The sequence below is a fragment of the Argopecten irradians genome, chromosome 6 (genome assembly GCF_041381155.1).
Source record: "Argopecten irradians isolate NY chromosome 6, Ai_NY, whole genome shotgun sequence".
In the NCBI taxonomy this organism is placed as follows: domain Eukaryota; kingdom Metazoa; phylum Mollusca; class Bivalvia; order Pectinida; family Pectinidae; genus Argopecten; species Argopecten irradians.
In genome coordinates, this window is record NC_091139.1 from 15,719,565 (window position 1) to 15,739,047 (window position 19,483).

Here is a 19,483-nt window from a genome sequence, read left to right on the forward strand (position 1 = left end):
CATGCCTATATAAATATTTTAGGCATTGCAATTCTGTGACCTTAATTCAAAATATGACATTAGACGTCAACAATAATAAAGTAACATGTTTTCATTGCTTCAACTATTTGTGTACAAATAAAAAAACATCCTTAAATGACTTCAATTATTTCCTGGAAAATGAGCTCATAAAATTCTCCGAATGCAGGATTTTGACCCTTTAGCGGCGGCCCCTAAACCCCTCACCTGATTTGACATCATGCACCCACTCACCTCAATTCTGAATACGCCCCTCTCATATGCACAGTGTCTACGTAAATATTGCATGGATGTCCTTGACATATCTTAATAACGTTTGATGAAAATATTCATTTTATAAAATGTTTATGAGATGTAAAGATGTTTGACACTTAAATAATAACAATTGATTGATTGGTTGATTCATCTTCATCCTCGGGAATCCATGCAAGCACAGGTACCTGGCTCGTTTTTATAAAAAAAAATGACATGCTCTAGTACATAATACTTGAACATTTTTTTTTAAATTAAAACGAGCCAGGTACATATGTACCTGTGATGCAAGTGTCTAAACTCTACTACTACGCTCCGTAGGCTGATTAACGTGGGTAACCGAATATGGTCTCCCATAAATTAGTTATATACTTACCTCTGTAAGCGACGGAGTATTACACAACTTGTTGCATTGTTCAGTTGCACGCTTCATTACACACTGTAGTGTTCTATTTCAAGTTTCTGTAATTTCAATAACAAAACCGACATTCCGTTACATTTGAATGAAAACTGATGACGGTTTTCCACTATTAAGAGCAGTATCTATCTGATATCAGCATTCAGCACTCTTTTTCACGCGGACTCGATGGCATTAGATGCATTTACATTTACGTGTGCTTGCAGCCGTATAGCGGGTGTTATGTATATGTGTACCGACAAAGAAGGAAGTAGTTAGTACCAGACAGATCGACCCCAGTCCCCGACCACTGGTGTCCGTCCATGATTCAGTGACCATTTAGATACCAATACCTCGCACTGGAGTTAGTGAGTATATTTTCTGTATTTAATGATATGATAATGTATAGTTGATGAAGTAGGATATATCGAGTCACGAAATGTCTGGTTTTTAACGATCTTAATAAACGAAGAGTGGCTTTACTGAGTTTAAAGGTTTCACTTCAGTGAATAGTGGTAGCTAAGACAAGAAGGTGACATGGTAGAGTTTCTCAGAAAGAATAACTCCAAGAAATTCTATAAATATTTTTCAAAGCATAAAAAGTATGGATGAATTTTTAGACAGACTATTTTAGTAATATGAAGAGGAGATACATTTTGCAATTCGCAATCTGAAAAGAGATAAAAGTTGCAGTGAAGATCTAATTTTTAACGAATTATTCTTAGATTGTGAAGATATTTTGATACCTTGTATATCAAAACTTTTTAGTAGAATTTTTGAACCCGGGTTCTTTCCAGAAGTGTGGTCACGTGGCTCCATTGTCCCAGTACATAAAAAGGTGATATAAATAATGTCAATTATTATAGAGGTATAACTTTAGTCAGTTGTATGGGAAAGCTATTTACCGCAGTGTTAAACAGAAGGCTGATAAAGTGAGATAAGGGAACTTCTGTTATAACTGATGCTCAGTTTGGTTTTTAAAGCTGGTCACTCAACAGTAGATGCAATGTTCGTCCTTCAATCACTAATTAATAGAACTCTTAATAAAAAGAAACGTTTGTACTGTTGTTTCATTGATTATAAAAAGGCATTTGATATTTTTGTTTGTTTGTTTGTTTTGATTAATTAACGTCCTATTAACAGCTATGGTCATGTAAGGACGGCCTCCCATGTATAATGTGTGTTGCGTGTATGTTGTGCAAGGTGCGTGTTTTGGGAGACTGCGGTATATTCATGTAGTGTCTTCTTGTAAAGTAGTGGAACTGTTGCCCTTTTATAGTGCTATATCACTGAAGCATGCCGCCGTAGACACCAAGCAACATACCCCACCCGGTCACATTATACTGACAACGGGCTAACCAGTCGTCCCACTCCCAGTGTGCTTCAGGTAGGGCGTTAGAATTGTACCTGCTGCCCCTATTACATGATCGTAAAAGGCGACTAAATTTAGGAACTTATATTTTCTCTTCTTCCTAACTGACTATATCCTTCCTAAAGCCTCTCTTGGCACCGCCTCACTTTTGGCCTTGAGTTGAGCGTTCGCCCCTGTGAGGAAGGCTCTGGGTTCTGTCCCCAGGCCGAGACACACCAAAGTCTATAAAAGTGGTAGTTTCTGCTCCTGCTTAGCATTTGATCTTATTGATAAAGGGAAACTTTGGTGTAAACTTATAAAAAACGGAGTTCAAGGAAAATTTTTGAAAATTATTAAGTCTTTATATGAAAATGTAAAATCATGTGTGAAATACAATGGTCATATATCAGAATATTTGACAACAAAATTGGACTCTTCCAAGGCGAAGTACTCTCGCCAATTTTATACAGTCTTTTTCTGAATGATTGTGAAATGAATTTGATAAAAGAAAGTTGTCAACCGGTTGAAATTGGTATGATATCCCTGTTTTTACTTATGTACGCGGACGATACAGTGCTTATTGCAGACAGTCCGCATGCTTTACAAACTATGTTGGATGCAATGCTTTTGTATAATAATGAACGGAAGCTTACACTTAATGTAGAAAAAACTAAAATTGTAGTTTTTAGAAATGGTGGTATTGTAAGGCAAGAAGAAAAATTGTTTTACGACCATAAAGAATTAGAAGTGGTAGATGATTTTAACTATCTAGGTATGTTTTTAATCATAATGGTAAATTTAACAAAACTCAACAACATGTAGCTGAAAAGGGCAGAAAAGCATATTTTGCATTATCGAATAAATTAAAAGTCATAGTTTTAACACCGAAACATTATGTTCAGTATTTGACACTTACGTAAGTAGTGTATTAGGTTATGCATGTGAAGTATGGGGAAAGTACATGTTAGTTTTTGTATTCTAGGCGTCGGTAAAAACACTTGTAACGATCTTGTATACTATGAGTAAGGTAGATTGCATATGCATATTATCCGGAAAATGAAAATATTGAAATACTGGGTAAAACTTAAAGAAACAGAAATTGTATATTAAAAGCATGTTATGAGTAAAGAATATTAGATAATGATGATTGGATCATGAATGTACATGCCGAACTGAATAAGCTAGGATTGGGGGTATTTGTGGAATAGTATGTATGAGAGTAATATTGTATATAAAAAAAATTATATTGTATGTACTCAAGAAATTTTATACAGAATACAGAATTCCTCAAAAGGAATTTTATATCAACATCTAGCACACAATTTTAGTTTACAATATTATTTAAAGAAACCCATATGATCAAAAGTATAAAAGCAGTATTACACGTATACGATTAAGTGGTCATAAGTTAAATATAAAAAGTGGTAGGTTTCAAAATGTAGCACGACCTAATAGAATCTGTACAGTTTGTAATGCCAATGATATAGAAGATGAGTTTCACTTCATCCTTAAATGTCCTTTTTATACCCAACTACGAATTAGATATCTGAAACCTTATTATTTTTTTCATCCAAGTGTGTTCAAACTCGTTCAATTACTCAGTGTAAATAATGTTAAAGTTTTAAATAATCTCGAAAAATTCTTAAAACTTGCATTCCAGGAACGTTCTCAGTCTCTTAATACACCGTAACTGTATAGTATCTAATGTATAATAATTGTGTGCTAATGTTTGTGTTTTATTGTATACAATCACTCTCCTGTACATGTTTAAAATATTCAATATGTATTAAAATTGTACTTTGTGTCTTATAAGCCGCAAGGCTTAATTACGGAAATAAACAAATTGAATTATATCACAAAAAGGATATATCATCATAAACGTAAAAAAATGAGTAACATAGAAAACCTAATTGTTCTTTAACATTAGTTCACACCTACAAGACGATGTAATGATAAACATATGGATTATAATGAGATTGAATACCGAAAGTGAAAGTTGATAAGTGTGTGTTTACCAAGAAATTGTAAATGACATATGCCGTTCGTGATTTGAGAAAGCAAACTACAAATGTACTGCCGCTCAATATCGTCGAAAGTGAAAGGACTATATTTCTGTAAAAGTTCATCGTGATTTAATTAAGATATTTTGTCTGACTTGAGGATATGATGGAACTAAATTACCTCCAAAAAATCGATAAGGTGGAAGCCTTCCTCAATAATTGGTCCAAAAGATATTTAACTGTGTTTGGTAGAATAACAGTTATTAAATCACCTTCAATTTCCAAATTGGTACATTTATTTATAAGCTTACCCTCGCCAAGTAATCAATATTTGACAAGACTTAACAAAATCCTCTTCTAATATTTATGGGGTAACTCAACAGATAGAATTTCTAGAAAGCAAGTCATTCAGAGTAAGGAGAGGGTTAGGCTAGAAATGATACATTGAGAGTCATTCTTAAAGTCTTTAAAGCTTGGTTGGATAAGAAGATTTATGAAAAACCCAGCATGTACATGGCCACATGTCCTGTTAGGGGACCATGAGCATGACGTTGAAATTCATCTTTCTAATACTTGTGATGAATTCTATAAATTGATGTCAAAAAGAACAAATAATTTATTTTGGAAGGAAGTTTTCTTGATGCTTTCAGAGGTTAAAAAAGTATTTCCTCCCGATGACATGTACATATTAGCAGAACCTTTGTGGTTCAACTCTCTCTCTTTACCGTTCAAGATATGATTGACAAAAATGGAGACATTTTTTCTTATCAAAACTTTTGCCAATTTTATCATTTTCAACCTCCTTTCACTTTATTTGAAGGATTAAAGAAGGTATTACTAGAATCTTTTACCAAGTTTGAAGGAGAAGTCCAAAATCATGGATCCCCCAAATTTTCCATATTTCTTAGAAATCATAGTCTCAGATGAACCTGGAAAAAGAATAATATACAAAACTTTAACTCAATCATATGGATTATCAATTAATAACTCTTACAAGGTGAAATGGGCATGTGATTTAGGGCTGGATGATGATGACGAGTTTCTGGTGGACAAAAACCCACAGGATTATTTTTAAACAAACACAGGATACCAGGATTTTTGTATTGGGAATTAAGGTAGTGGATTATCCGCTATGTACATTCTGTAGTGATGAAAATGAAACATATATACATTTGTTTTACGAATGTTCAAGGATAGCAAAACTTCGTAAGGAGTTTGAGAAATGGTTACTTAAGAAAACCACTTTCAATGTTAGTTTATCACCATTATCAATACTGCTTGGTCTACATGGTCGACATAACAATATGTTTAATATAATGTCATTGCTTTTCAAACAATATGTATATCACTGTAGATGTATGTTTTGAAGTACTTAAAATACATATATGTAAGTATGTAAGTATTATGAGACGGAAAAGGTTATGTATAAATCTAAAAATGAATATACAAAATTCCTTATAAGATGGGGAGGATGGCATGCCTTGTTTGAAAAAGAAAAAATTGAATTTTGGTTGTCTCTTTGACAATTCACATATTGTAGATAGATGAAATGTTGGTCTTGTGTAAATGTGTAAGTCCAATTGTTACTTGTTGCATATATACAAAATGGTAATGTAAGACATATTATTGGTATTGTGATATATTGTATTCCTTGTTCTGTGTAATAACATGTTCATGAAAATCAATAAAAAAAATTGAATGAGAAAAAAAAAGATATTTCGTCTGCTTTAAAAATCTGCGCGTTGTCTTTGTTCGGGTGATTAAATTCGCCTAGGTGTATCCATTAAACAATGACAATGATTTTATTCGCGTAAACAAACAAGTTCTTTATTACTTTGAGCGTATTAGCTCATCAGTTTTAGATACAAAGCATATTTTTTCCCACATATTTTTCAGTATTGGGTCAATTTTATGAATAGAATTGTGGTTGTAATGGTTTACTCTTTAACATTATGTATGGTATCAGGTAAGTCCTAAGTGGCGGTACGCCCTGGTCCTGGCTGGTTCCTTATACATGTTAATTTTACAATGTTATTTGTTCCACACAGGCTATAGTGACGGTACGTCCAGGTCATTGTGGTATAAAGTTCATTGTGGTTTACATGTTGATGTAAGTTTGATATTTATGTTTGATGTATATATGTTGAGGCTAGATCTGCGACTGGGACCTCAGTGGCAGTACGCTCGTTCCCTGGTGGTTTTTCTTTGACTCTTAAGTTTTCTTTTGATGTACTGTGTCATTCTTCGCTGACAGGACGCCATTTTGTAAGACAAGGAAGTTGGGAATTTTCCACCTTAATCCACAATATGTTATGTAACCAATAAACCATGTTCTTACGATAGCCATTTGAATGTGTGCCAACTGTAAAGTATCTTTTTTACAATATTGTCCATCCTTGCTCTGTGATGTTTCTCACTGATAGCCATATGAATTGTGCCAACTTTAAGTGGTATAACGGCTTCAACGCTGATATAAACGAAATATAATTCAAATTTTTCGTCTTATAAAATGGCGTCATACATTTTTTCGTCAGCGAAGAATGACATAGCACATATTTTACATTTTCACTGCAGTCCACTATGATACCCTGCAGTCATAAGAACAATGAACTCAAGCGCTTATTATGCGTCATTGTCATTGTGACGTCACAATTGTCGTATCCATACGATAACGATAATTAATTATAAGATCAACAATGCCCTTGGATGACAATCAAAAAATTAACCAAATGTAAATATAAACATTGAACGTCTTTCAGTTGTCATTCATAGCCAATATGAATGCAAACTGGATAGAGGCAAATTCAACATGAAGCGCGTCCACCTGCAACCCCCCCCCCCCCCCGAACTTAACGAACCAATATTTTACTGAAGCCTTATGACTTCCGGTTATGACGTCATCAAGTTGGCCGCAATCTCGAATTTTACTAAAGAGTGAAAAATAGTCATAACATTGACATTTTTTCAACCGAAGTAGACAAATAAGGAATCAAAATGACCACAATAGACCAACACATACATATCAGGACCATATTATCCAATATATGTAGTTATTCCTACGTAGGAAATGAAAAAATCGGATTTTAAGCTCAAAAATGGTAATTTTTAAGCAAATTTTCATATTTGGCTTGACGCAGCAAAAATGTTTACCAACAGCAAACTATTATTCGTAAACAGTTATTTGACCTCTAATCACTAAAAAATAAAATATATAGAGATACAAAAAGGAATTATTGTTATAAAAGTTTACAAAACATCACCGGGTGCATACACTGGGTATATGCTATTTTTCGAACTCCAATCCGCTGACACTACAGTTTCCTGGTGTATTATAAGTTCCTTAGATAAGTTTGACTATTGGCGATTTATAAGCAGGAAACATGAATGTAAAGTTGGCAGAATACCTAGGTAGGACAAGTCACAGTTTCGTTTATTTCCTATGCATAGTATAAGAAAATGTCAGATGGTTATCACAATGTCACATATTTCTTTCACTGGTTCTCAATTATAACCAATATCATTGTGCGTGCTTTCCCGCCTCACTACACTATCCTCTGACGTGGCTCGGTATGTCTGGTAGCTGGTACATGCAGTCCGAATCCGAGTAATCGAGATATCAGTATCCAATTCGTCGAAAGCCAGAGTGTCGTCTTCGATGTCAATGAGCTGATGTGACACTACATTACCAGTGGTGTTCTAGCCTGTCATCTTTCATGACCCACCCATGGCCAGAGTTTATATCAGGAACAACAGGTTCAGGGATGTGGGATCTCCTTCAGATTCTAACATATCGTATATGCTGTTTCAGACTTCTCAGGAAATTACACCAGATCCAGATTCTTCGAATGGTGGAATGATTCAAGCAACATTCATCATCCTTGTGCGACTATGGATGGCTAAGGTGATATCCTCGAGGACTTTAATGAGGTCATAAATGTTAAATGTTTTTCATTGGTCAGACTTTCCCCAGTCCCTTGAAGGTACTGGTTGTGTCACATCTGGTGTATGCGTGGATACACCATTGAAGACTCTCTCCAGAAAAAGTTTTCTACAGTGCTCTCGAGACTTGGCAAAGAGAGGAACTTCACTGTATACCTCATTTATGACCTCAAAGAATTCACCTGTGCCATCTATGGTCACTGAGGGTTCACAAGAATGAGGAATTGTGCTTCATACGATTTAAGGAGAAGCAACTCAACCCTTCGCAGAATGTGGCTCTGGTGTCTTTTCCATCCTACCGGAGAGGTCTGGAACATCATATACGATATATGAATCACTAGGTTGAAAACAGGATGAGCTCCCACATCCGCGAACCCGATGTACTTTATGTTACCTCTGGCCATGGACGGTTGACAAATTAGAACCACGATGGTAAACCGGTAATGTAATGTCACATCAGCTCATCAGCTCATCGACACTCTGGCGAGAAAGTACGCACAACGATAATGCTTATCATTAAGAACTATTGAAAGAAATATGTGATACTACAGTAACCATCTGACATTTCCTTACGTTATACACAGAAAAATAAAGTTAACAGTGGATGCGCTATATCTAAAAGAAACAAATTTCGGAAAGTTTCGTGGTATTAACGGAAATAAATGCTTTCTTCAGTTTTAATTTGATACCCTATTAGTTGGCGTTGTGCTGTAAAAAAATATTTTGAGACGCTACTAGTCTACAAACTTTCGAACATGAAAATAGATTATGTTAGGAAATTGTTAAGTCCCACTTAAATATTAAGCCAACTTAAAATTCAAATGTGTTAAGATATGAAGTTAAGAATCAATTGCCAATGTTATCTTCAGGAAATTCTAAGACATCCGGAAACTGTAGTGTAAGCGGTTTGGAAAAAACGGCAATCATATATCCTGTATACGCACCCGGTGATGTTTTGTAAACCAAATGATGGTATAACAATAATTGCATTTCTATAAATTTTTGTTGTTGTTGTTTTTACTAACTGATAAGAGGTCAAATAACTGATTACGAATAATAGTTTCTTGTTGGAAAACAGTTATAGCTGCGTCAAGCCAAATATAAATAATTTGCTAAAATATTACCATTTTTGAGCTTAAAATCTTATTTTTCATTTCCTATGTACACATCACTATTTATATATGATTATTTGGTCCTTATATGTATTTGTTGTTCGATTGTGGTAATTTTGATACCTCATTTGTCTACTTCGGTTGAAAATGTCTATGACTATTTTTAACTTTTCCGTGAAATTCGAGATAGAGGCCATCTTGATGACGTCATAACCGGAGTTTATACAATGTTAACATTGGTTTTTTTTGTTGGTATTGTTTTTACTGATTGATAAGAGGTCAAATAACTGATTAGAAATAACAGTTTGCTGTTGGCAAACATTTTGCTGCGTCAAGCCAAATATGAAAAATTTGCTTATAAATTACCATTTTTGAGCTTAAATCCGATTTTTTTCTTTTCCAGCGTAGAAATAACTACATATATTGGATTACATGGTCCTGATATGTATTTGTTGTTATATTGTGGTCATTTTGATGCCTCATTTGTCTTCTTCGGTTGAAAAATGACAATGTTATGACTATTTTTCAATCTTTAGAGAAATTCGAGATAGCGGCCATCTTGATGACGTCATAACCGGAAGTTCATCCCAGTTTATACAATGTTACCTCTAGATTTAGTTATCAGTGGGTCATAAGGCTTCAGAAAAACATTGGTTCGTTAAGTTGTTGTGGTGTGTGGGGGGGGGGGGGGGGGGGGGGGTCACACGTGGACCCCCCTAGATCCCGGCCTATTACTTTAGAGTGAAAGACACTAGAAAAAAAATCGCGACTTACCGATCCTAGTTTTTTGCCAAAGTAACCCTAAACAGACGTATTTTTTTGGCCTTATATTTAACACAAGAAATAATAATCAAATTAGTGACTATGTCCTCTTTTAGTTGCAAAATGAATAAATTTCGAAAGATAGGCTAATTTTTTTGTGATTTCTAACACTAAAGATTCAACAAGTTTCATCATGTCTTTTAAGATATTTCCTTCTCAGATTTGTATAAAAGGAACATTTTAGTATAAAATATTTGTATGCTATTAGCAGAATGTTTGAATTTTAGTTGATGTTATGGAAGTGGAAGTTTTGGATACTTGTTTTAAGTTTTGATGATAAATTTGCTTGCATAAATATTTGTGTAACGAAAACTTTTTACGTAGGTACTGATAAAGATTTCCTTTAGATGAGAGTCTTATTTATGCTTCACAATATAATTAATATAAACTTAAATGAAAATATCGGCAATTCTTTATTTCATGATTTAATAAAAGCACTCATCTATATATTGCAATCCAATGTGTAACCTAAACCTATAATATGTAGTTCTTCTCAAACATTTACAAGCTTGCACTATACAATTATCTACGTTAATTAATTTTAACAAGTATGAATAAATATATATGAATTTTCTAGTATTAATAGCCATTGACAGTCGCCCTAACTCATAATCCACTTTAAAATTTGGAATGTTCTTCTTTCTTAAATAGACTGGCCATCAGACCCAAAGTTGTTTAAGACTTTCTCAGCAGAGTTCTTTACCAGATTATATCCCCCTAGATTATATAAGCATGCAGTAGAGACAAAAAATTTTTTAGCCAAATTTAAGTGATTTTTTTAATATTCTAGAGACTGGTGGCCAGTCTATTTCTTAAACCAAATCCGTGATCTTTCTCCTTAGAGACAAAGACAGGATCAGATATTTATAAAGGTCAGGTAAGGCGATTTTCCAGGACACCTAATATTGTTCTATGCCATCATTTCATGTTCTCTAGTATCTTGAACATTATTCTTACCTCGACTGAGTACCTTATTTAGTTCTAAATATAACACTTTTATTGTTATTACATGAAGAAAGTTAATTAAAAACTCTTCACTTGTTTTGATGTAAACACTCCTACACGACTGTTTGGGGCATAAGGTGTTTCAGAATGCTTGCTTAATCATAAATGTTCAGTTAACAATTAGACATTTTGCAGATCAATATATTAAGACAGAAAGTACCTATTTCGGTTGGGTCAATCCGGAGAAAAGTGAAAAACGGTACTGTGGATTCGGACATTCTGTATAGTGAAATAAGTACTGGTTTATCCTACCAGAAACATATGATAGTGAGGTTGGCATATTCTCCATATGAGCCATGGGGCTTTTAAATATATTCTTATTGCTACTGTAGACTGTACTGTTTATTATGTTAGTAATTTAACTCATCACGTGAACGTAGATCCGACCTCAAATTATTTTCAGTCGAGTGCGTTTGTTTGTTTGTTTGAAATATACACATGTATCTAGAAATACCGGCGACTTTAATGCCGACCCATTTTGGTCAATATTAATTACTCATTACATCTTAAAAACACGTTAACTACTTACAGTTTGTCACGATGTCCTACCTACTTTACTGAAACGTCCTCTCTCGATGATATAGTTTGATCAAGTGATCCATCATTAATTAACATTTTTCATGTCGGTGAGAACTTTCTTGATCAACCTTTGAGTTATCATTGTCCCATTTATGGTTGTATAAATACATATTGTATATTCAAACTTTTTCAAATATACTTCAAACGTAACATTTTGGCTTTATGACCATGGCAATAACGATGACGATGACTGCGTTGATGCCATTCATCAACCGAAATATAATTATCTTAATAAACTCTGCAACAGATTAAAATATACTACTATAGTAATGCTAGGGAATAATGTAAAATTGTTAATAGTTTATGTCTAACTCTTTCAAGAACAACTCTACCCCTACTATATCTGTCGATAGCGAGGTCTTTGATAATTAATTACATCGAGATATAGCGGATGCTTTTAACACATTCTTATCTTCCCAGTATACTGTTAACAATAAGTGTGATACTCACTCGTCTGAGATTTCGTAATCTCTCTGTGATCTCTTGGCACTACTATTTTTTCATCTTCCTGGAAGAAAAACAAAAGTGTTCAAAAAGATCATCTTTGTGGTATCGTCCAATATCTCTATTGTTTATTGTAAATAAGTTAATGGAAATGCGTATAAATGTATATAATCTCCCCATCAATCTAGCTTCAGATCAGGTGATTCCACTGTCGATCAACTTTTATCAATTTCTCATTAAACATTTTCTTATCTCGATAAGGGTAGCGGAATTAGGTTGGTATTCTATTATTCTGTGACATATGCAATCCAAATCACAGAAAATACTTTTTCTTGGTTCTCAAATCATCTGCATAATCGCTATCAACGCGTAGTAATTAACTGTAGAAATCTCATTTAGTTTATATTTCAGTGGGTGTTTCTCAAGGAACCATTCTAGGTCCATTGCTATTCCTATCTATATTCTGATATTGTAAGCAGTATCAGCTGCTCCATCAAACTGTTTGCTGAAGATGCTAGTACACCAAATAGTTACAATGGAATCCCCTGATCTGAGCGCAAATTCACGTTTGCGCGAGCAGTTTAGCTTACACATTTTATACGGTTCCAAATTGTATTAGATTAAAGTAGATATAATCAGTACTGTATAGAGACGGATTAATATAAGTAGACATTTCATCCAACCACCCGTGATACGCGTGTTGTATTGTATAATTTGAAAAAAAACCTAATTTTATTCTTTAATTATCACGCATATATGAGGATAATATATGTAATACAATTTTAATCATTTTAGATGGTATGTGCAAAATGTTACGAAGAAAAATATGTTTGACAGATATATTAATAAAAGAACATATCCCTAACACTGTAAACGTAATGTCGTATGGATGGATCTCTCCCAGGGTTCCATGCGGTCTCCACCTTGAAATCAAGGAACCGCAATGAACTCTAGGAGATTTGGGTAAAGAACGCCAACTGTCGGTAAGATTAATTAAGTGTAGAATGACTTCCTGTTTCAGTGGATCCGCGAAGAAGTCAGCCACTACACGTGCAACACCTCGCGATGCATTCCACCCAAGGATACCGGCCGGTAGAGGGCGTGACGCACGTGATAGGAGGAGACACCGGGACCACCACTATTGTAGTCGAAGTCACCCACATAAACGCAGGATCAAGCCCTGCCACAGTAGCGGACACAGGGGACAAGGTGAGAGACGTTCACAACTCATGGGTCACCACATAACTTAAACCTGCCAATCCTCCTGGGTTCTTCTGGAGTCTCCCGGATTTTCATAACACGGAATATCCCAGACTTACTGAATTTCCCTTTTCCCAATTTTAAATGATTTGTGCCACGATATTTTCACTTTGCAATGTTTTATACCAAAAAGAAGCCAGTACTCCCTTCATATACGACAGCTAAGGTAGGGTAACCACGCGCCCCTCGATAAAAGTTTACTGAATTCCCTTGTGCTAACGACGCTATATGGTGCGTTAACCATTTGTACTATAAACGATATAGTGCGTACACTAATGGTCATAATATCTTAATGGTCTTTGGGAACGACAACATAAACGCACGAAAGATGCAAAAGCAAGTATATTACTAATGAAATAAGGCACTGAAAGCTGCTCTTATGATTCCAAATTGTTGTTTTAGGGGTAAGATATGCAGGGTGACTCGTGAAAAAAAAGAATAACTTGTACGGTAGTAGTTAACTTCAGGATGTACGTGGTTAAGATGTTCCGATAAATTACCACAAGCCCTCCACCTTTAGGTCAAGAGTTGGACTACCATGTGTGGCAGTTGTCAGATACCCCTGAACCTGACAGTCCTTAAATTAATCTGGTGTTTAACCATTCAAACCGAATCAAACCTCAAAAGAGAATGGTATATTTTATTAAAATAATGAATTCGTCAACATAATTCGCATGTGTTTCTGAGTTATTTTAGTTTCAGTATCCATAGATTATAGCGTAACCAATTCTGATTAAGTTACATCTTGTATATGATTACAATATTGCCAATGCCCATCCGACCCTAATATGTAATTCCTCATCCTCAGAGATGGAGACAGCAGACGACAATTCCTGCCGAGTCCCGCGCAGGTTGCTGTGGCCTCATTTCCGCATGTGCACTCATCAGCTTGTGTAACAGCATAGTGTCCTTTATGATCAGTGGGGAGAGTGAAGTGTTAGCTTGGCTCTTCATGCAGCTAGATATCGAGTATGAAGTGAAGAAGAATCTGGACGAATGGGGAAATCACAAGGTGCAGATTCAACTAGCTTTTACATGTACCCGGATTCTGTCTGGTAGGTATAAATTATCATAGATACTCCAGGGGTTAGTATCACTGTCGTATCCACATCTGGAACATGCCATAGCAAACCTGAAGGCCTTGTGTGTGGCAACGGATGACCAGGTCGTTTGGCCCTTTGGTAAACACCAAAAGAATCGAATAACGGTACATTTTTCGACTCTATGTAAATATTCAAATGAAATTTTCGCAGGTCTGTTATTGATCAGTCTCTTCTCCTACACTGCATCCAACTTTGCTATTCCAGGGTGGATTTGCTGCAGTGATGATAACCCAAGAACCAGGATTGACACTCTGATTTCAGTTCTCGACAACGTGGTCAATTACTACCCCTAGTCACCTGTCTGGTTGGCCTACAAATCGTGCGGTTTAGACACCAGCGTTATCAACTGATAAGCTCAAATTCTTTTCTGTTATAGTTCTGTTAGCATCCGTGGTACTGGTCAGATTCGAATACCGGATGGTGGCATTCGTGTCTTCCACAGTATTCGGCATCACTGTCTTGGTCACGTCTTTCCTAAATTCCTCTCTCGTCGGTCTCATCGGCTTCCTTATAGGGGGTATCGCAGGTAGGTGACCAATACAGGATAAATTATGGAGGAATTTCAAAGGCAATTGTTTTACTTTAAAATATTTCCATTAGGAATCTGAATCTGGGCACGGTTTTATTTTTTAAAGTTTTAAAAACATAATTTGATGTCAATTTAATAACTACTCATTTCAGGTATAGCTTCCGGCTTCTTATACATATGTGCCGTTTTACCAGTGCTGGAACATTTTGACGACGGAATCTTCCGAGCGCTCCACGCTTTGCATCGGGTCGAATCACTAGGGTATGTCATCTGCGCCTTACTGTGGATGGCCACTGGGAATTCCTGGCGATCGCTGTTTCGTTGGCAGCTTTTGGTGATGGCAGTCGCGTTCGGTTCAGCATTTGCTCTTACCCCAGCTGAGTTCCACGATAGTACTATTATCGTCAGGGGCACCGACCAACCAGCAAAGACCAAGAGAAATCTCGCATGGAACATTTTTAAACACCCAGCCATATACATCTTGATGGTGGGCTTCTTTTTCCAGCGAATAGGTAGGTAGTGGCTGCGGAAGCGAATATAACATGGTTGTTTTTATGCTTAATCAAAATACTTTGTATCAGTTCTGTAAGAGTCATGACGTTTTAGTTCTTGTATGAAAATAGCATATAATGACCAGCTCCGTCAATTTCCCAAAACCGAAAAACTTGCCAGTCCGACCACAGGCGTTTGGCTCTATAGACATTTTTTCTCTATATATATATATATATATGTGTGTGTGTGTGCATTGCATTTATTCTATGTAAATACGCAAATCCAAAAATGTCTGTATGTTGTACAGTGTGTAAGAGGGTAATTTGTCCTTAGTAATTCCAGGAACGAAACTATATCAAGGATTGTACCATATCTTAGAAGCTTACTACAGATTACTAAGATTACAACAAATTGTTGTGAAAATAAGTTATTTCTTATATTTGTTTTACTGGATGGTTTCGAGACTTTACTGGTAGTGCATGTACCGCTTCATTAGATTTCTCTCGTATTGAATGTTCATGTAGGGTTTGCCTTCCTGGAAGAACAGTTTCCACTGAACAGTGCTTCAATCATGGTGTTGTATTATCCGGCTCAGTGGCTAGTACCAATCATCATGTTCTCCAAGCGTTGCATTGCCGGCTACGTCCCCCACATCATTCTGATGGCCTTCTCCCTGGTCGCTGGCGTGTACACCTTAGTCATAAATAATGTCGACAACATAGGTGTACTAGTATTGGTGTTCATTATAAGTGTGGGCGTAGCTTCAGGTCAGTGATAATATACCAAAGCGCCGCTTATTTTCGCGAACTATTACCTTTCTCGTGAAATTTCGATTCATGATTAATGAAGAATCGCTTGAATTATACATAATTCAATTTTGCTTGTTGCAAGCATTTTCATTGGCTTAAAAATTTACTTTATCAGCCCATAAAGGAAAAAATGACGTCGTCGTTTATGACGTTGCTTCTGATTGGCTGAGATGACGGTGTAATAATTTCATAGACAGAAGAGTCCCAAAATGAATTTTGAGTATTGAAGAGATTATCTTTAGTAATTTGAAGTATAAGGATTAATTCATTCTGAATGGATTTTTTATGTTATGGAGATATAACACAAAAACTTGAGTGTACTTTCATCATAAACAACTTCGCTTCTCCATAACATAAAAAATCTATTCAAGTTAATCCTTCAAAACACTCCAAGTCAAATTGCGAAAGTTTGATTCGTTGAAATTTAATTTTCTAATTTTGGGTCCAAATCGCGAAATTTTTGGTTCGCGAAAACGGCTATACGGTATTATACTTTCACTTCAAGTTTTTTTCTTGTATTTAATAATTTGTCATGTCCTGATCAGACAATATAAAGTAAAGAAAAAAATATGCAAATTGTATTTATAAAACAAAAAAATAAACAAATATAATTTAAAACATGTTCCTTATTACTGCAAGCAGAGTCCTTTAAACGCTACAATATACTTTTGGTGTTCTCTTTGAGGATTTTGGAAAAAAAATTATTTTATTTTACTCCATCACACAGCGACGACGGAGTCACTTCGTGGTGTAGTCATGACGAATCAGTTTCTTAAGGAGCAATACTGTCTAGCGTTCGGCGTGCTCTACACATGCGCAGGCATAGGGGAGATCCTAGCCAAAGGTAAAATTGTCAACGAAGCATTAAGAAATGTGTGTCTTTTCATGTAGACAGTTGTTCTTTAGTAAGTGTGTTAATCGCAAATGTGTCTACAGATTATTTGATTTACGGATTACGTGATATTTTCAACAAAAATCCATTGTTTGAATCTTTTATAGTAAAACCAGTCAAGTTTGTGAAAAAAAAATGTTGAAATTTTACCGAGGAAATAGAAATTTTGTTGACGCCGTGACGACACGAGGCTTTATTGCATGGGTAGCCATGCAATACAGCCTCAGGCGGTATGAGTGTATTGCCCTAGACCAGCCAGTATTACACCCGTAGGTATGAAAGAAAATAACATACATGCCCCCTTCTTTTCACTCCGTTAATCAAGAAGTAACTGTGACCGATCAAAATGTCAAATACGTAATTCACAGTGTATAATTGTCACTGTTTTTTTTCCCAGGATATATCCTCAGGGAATATACCGACATTCTAAACCTATCAGGCTCTTCTATCATCGTGTCAGCTGCTTTTGTTTGCGCAGCCGCAATCGTCTACAGCAAGATTGGATTCCCTCGCGGAGATCCTTCCTGTTCACTTTGTGATATCAAGGGAAAGTTAACCCGTCTGAGGAATGAAGAGGAATCCGACGGCGAGGGAATTGTTCAGCAAGAGGTTCTTCCCTTTAATGATCCAGAGGAAATTTCTTATGGAAGCAATCCGCAGCCCTCGCAAACTCAGACAGATGCGCAACCGGAACGGGAAATGACGCAGCCGATTTGAAAAGAAGGAGATATTTCTATTTTCTGATTTTTCTCGTTTATAAGGCAAATGCCAATGTTCGCGTCAAAACAAGTTTAAGTGATATCGTAGACGGTCTCGGGTAAGCTTATTAATTAATTCTAAGGAAGATGAAATGCCTTCGGAGTGAAATCCTTCCATGAAACTTTCAATAGAAGAATGAATCTTCACACCTTTGTCCTCCTGGTAAATTTCCGGATACCTAGATATCTTCGAGCACAGCGATAAAAATAAACTTGGTGAAATACGTCATTAATTTCTAATACAAAGGAAGACTGTTCAAACTATATGTATACGTAATCTATATTATTAGTTTTGTTTGTTTGTTGTTTTTTTCCTAATACATAGGCAAAAAAAGTATAACAATATAGGCAAATTTAACGGACTAATCATGGATTAAACCAACATCAATGTTTTACTATACTTGTGATTATCTGGTATATGTGTTTTATCAGTTGACTGTCACGCTTACCTTACTCACGCCATGCATAGCAGTACGTGCACACACAAAGGTGTAAAACATATTGCAACTGGGCCTAGTTTCACGAACATTGCTTGAATTTTGAAATTCGTCAACGTTAGGAAGCATTACAGATTTTAAGGAAGGTTGCTTGCTTAAGATTTTTCCATCATCGGTCCCAGGTGTACGTCGCACTATCAGTTCCTACCCTTGGGACCAAATGCCGCATTTGCTGTAGTTCTAATTAATATTCATAAAACTGTCCATCGATGAACAAGAGTGTTAAAGTTATCGGTGAGAATATATGCACTAAAACATGATGACACAGGTAAGTCAACCTCCACGTGCATAGAAACATGTTAGTGCTGTAGCAGACCCCTATTTTGAACTGAGAAACAAATATGTTACAGTATATCAAATATGTATATATAGTAAACAAACGTAAACAATGAATGCAATTAACAAAATTGAAAGTAATCACACATTTAAAGTTATGTAGAAGTTGCGAGTAGTATTATATAATTACAAAATATCAAGAACGTACATATTTTGTAAAATAGCCCATTTATTTTTTCAAAGTAAATTATCCTTTCAAAGTAAACTTACTCTTACTGCAAATTGGATTGAATATCTTCAGATATAAAGATATTCAGCAAAATTTGCAGTAAAACTCGGGTTGTAAAATTTGCACCAAAATTCGGGTCGCAAATTTACTCAGCAATTTTAATTTGACAGGATGAAAAAATAATGTGTTAGGCCTATCATCTACATTCTTGCAATATACATAAACAAAAAGTACCAAATTATATAAGTATGTTTTGAGAGACGAGATTTGATTGGATCCATCTAATATTTGGCGGATCCAATCGAATTAGGAGGATTTGATTATGAATTATTCGTGATACCACAGCAAATGTGGCTTATGGTCCCCCTTTTCCGTTTGATTTTTATCACAGTTTACACAATGGTAATGATAATGTTGGACACGGTTGTCCATTATATTGGTGGGCAATTTTATTAATATGATTTAGAACCGCAGCAAATGCGGCCAATGGTCCCAGCTGTTTCATGCTTTATTTCACGCATGAAACTAACTTATTATTCTTCTTACAAGTAGAAATCATCGGTAGACGACTGTGTTTAAACTTTACAACATGGCTGACTTTATTCAAGTGATGTGTAAAAACAACGTGTGCGCATTTATACAATTTCCGGTTTACAAAGTAGAAACTAATACTGGGATATTATCCGATAACACACTATTGGACATGTTACATCCTTTCT

General features: G+C 35.5%; 1 protein-coding gene across 3 annotated transcripts; it reads left to right on the top strand.

Moving 5' to 3' along the window:
* Window positions 1-718: 718 nt before the first annotated feature.
* On the top strand, window positions 719-18,630 carry LOC138325142 (uncharacterized). 3 transcript variants are annotated; one of them, XM_069270596.1, is made up of 8 exons: window positions 719-1,035; window positions 12,923-13,128; window positions 13,988-14,234; window positions 14,659-14,808; window positions 14,964-15,323; window positions 15,828-16,070; window positions 16,840-16,956; window positions 17,402-18,630. In XM_069270596.1, exons 2-8 carry the CDS (start codon window positions 12,985-12,987, stop codon window positions 17,719-17,721), a joined length of 1,581 nt encoding a protein of 526 aa, XP_069126697.1. In that variant the 5' UTR covers window positions 719-1,035; window positions 12,923-12,984; the 3' UTR covers window positions 17,722-18,630. The 3 variants fall into 3 exon arrangements, with proteins under 3 accessions (XP_069126697.1, XP_069126698.1, XP_069126696.1); XM_069270595.1 differs by having other exon boundaries at window positions 723-1,035; window positions 12,941-13,128; XM_069270597.1 differs by lacking the exon at window positions 14,659-14,808 and having other exon boundaries at window positions 721-1,035; window positions 12,941-13,128.
* The last annotated feature ends 853 nt before the right edge of the window (window positions 18,631-19,483 follow it).

Excerpts from the sequence above, each read along its gene's own strand:
- LOC138325142 (XM_069270595.1), top strand. Across the intron at positions 14,235-14,658 it reads ATGTACCCGGATTCTGTCTG|TTCTGTTAGCATCCGTGGTA; the intron begins GTAGGTATAAAT and ends TTTCTGTTATAG. Across the intron at positions 15,324-15,827 it reads CTTCTTTTTCCAGCGAATAG|GGTTTGCCTTCCTGGAAGAA; the intron begins GTAGGTAGTGGC and ends ATGTTCATGTAG.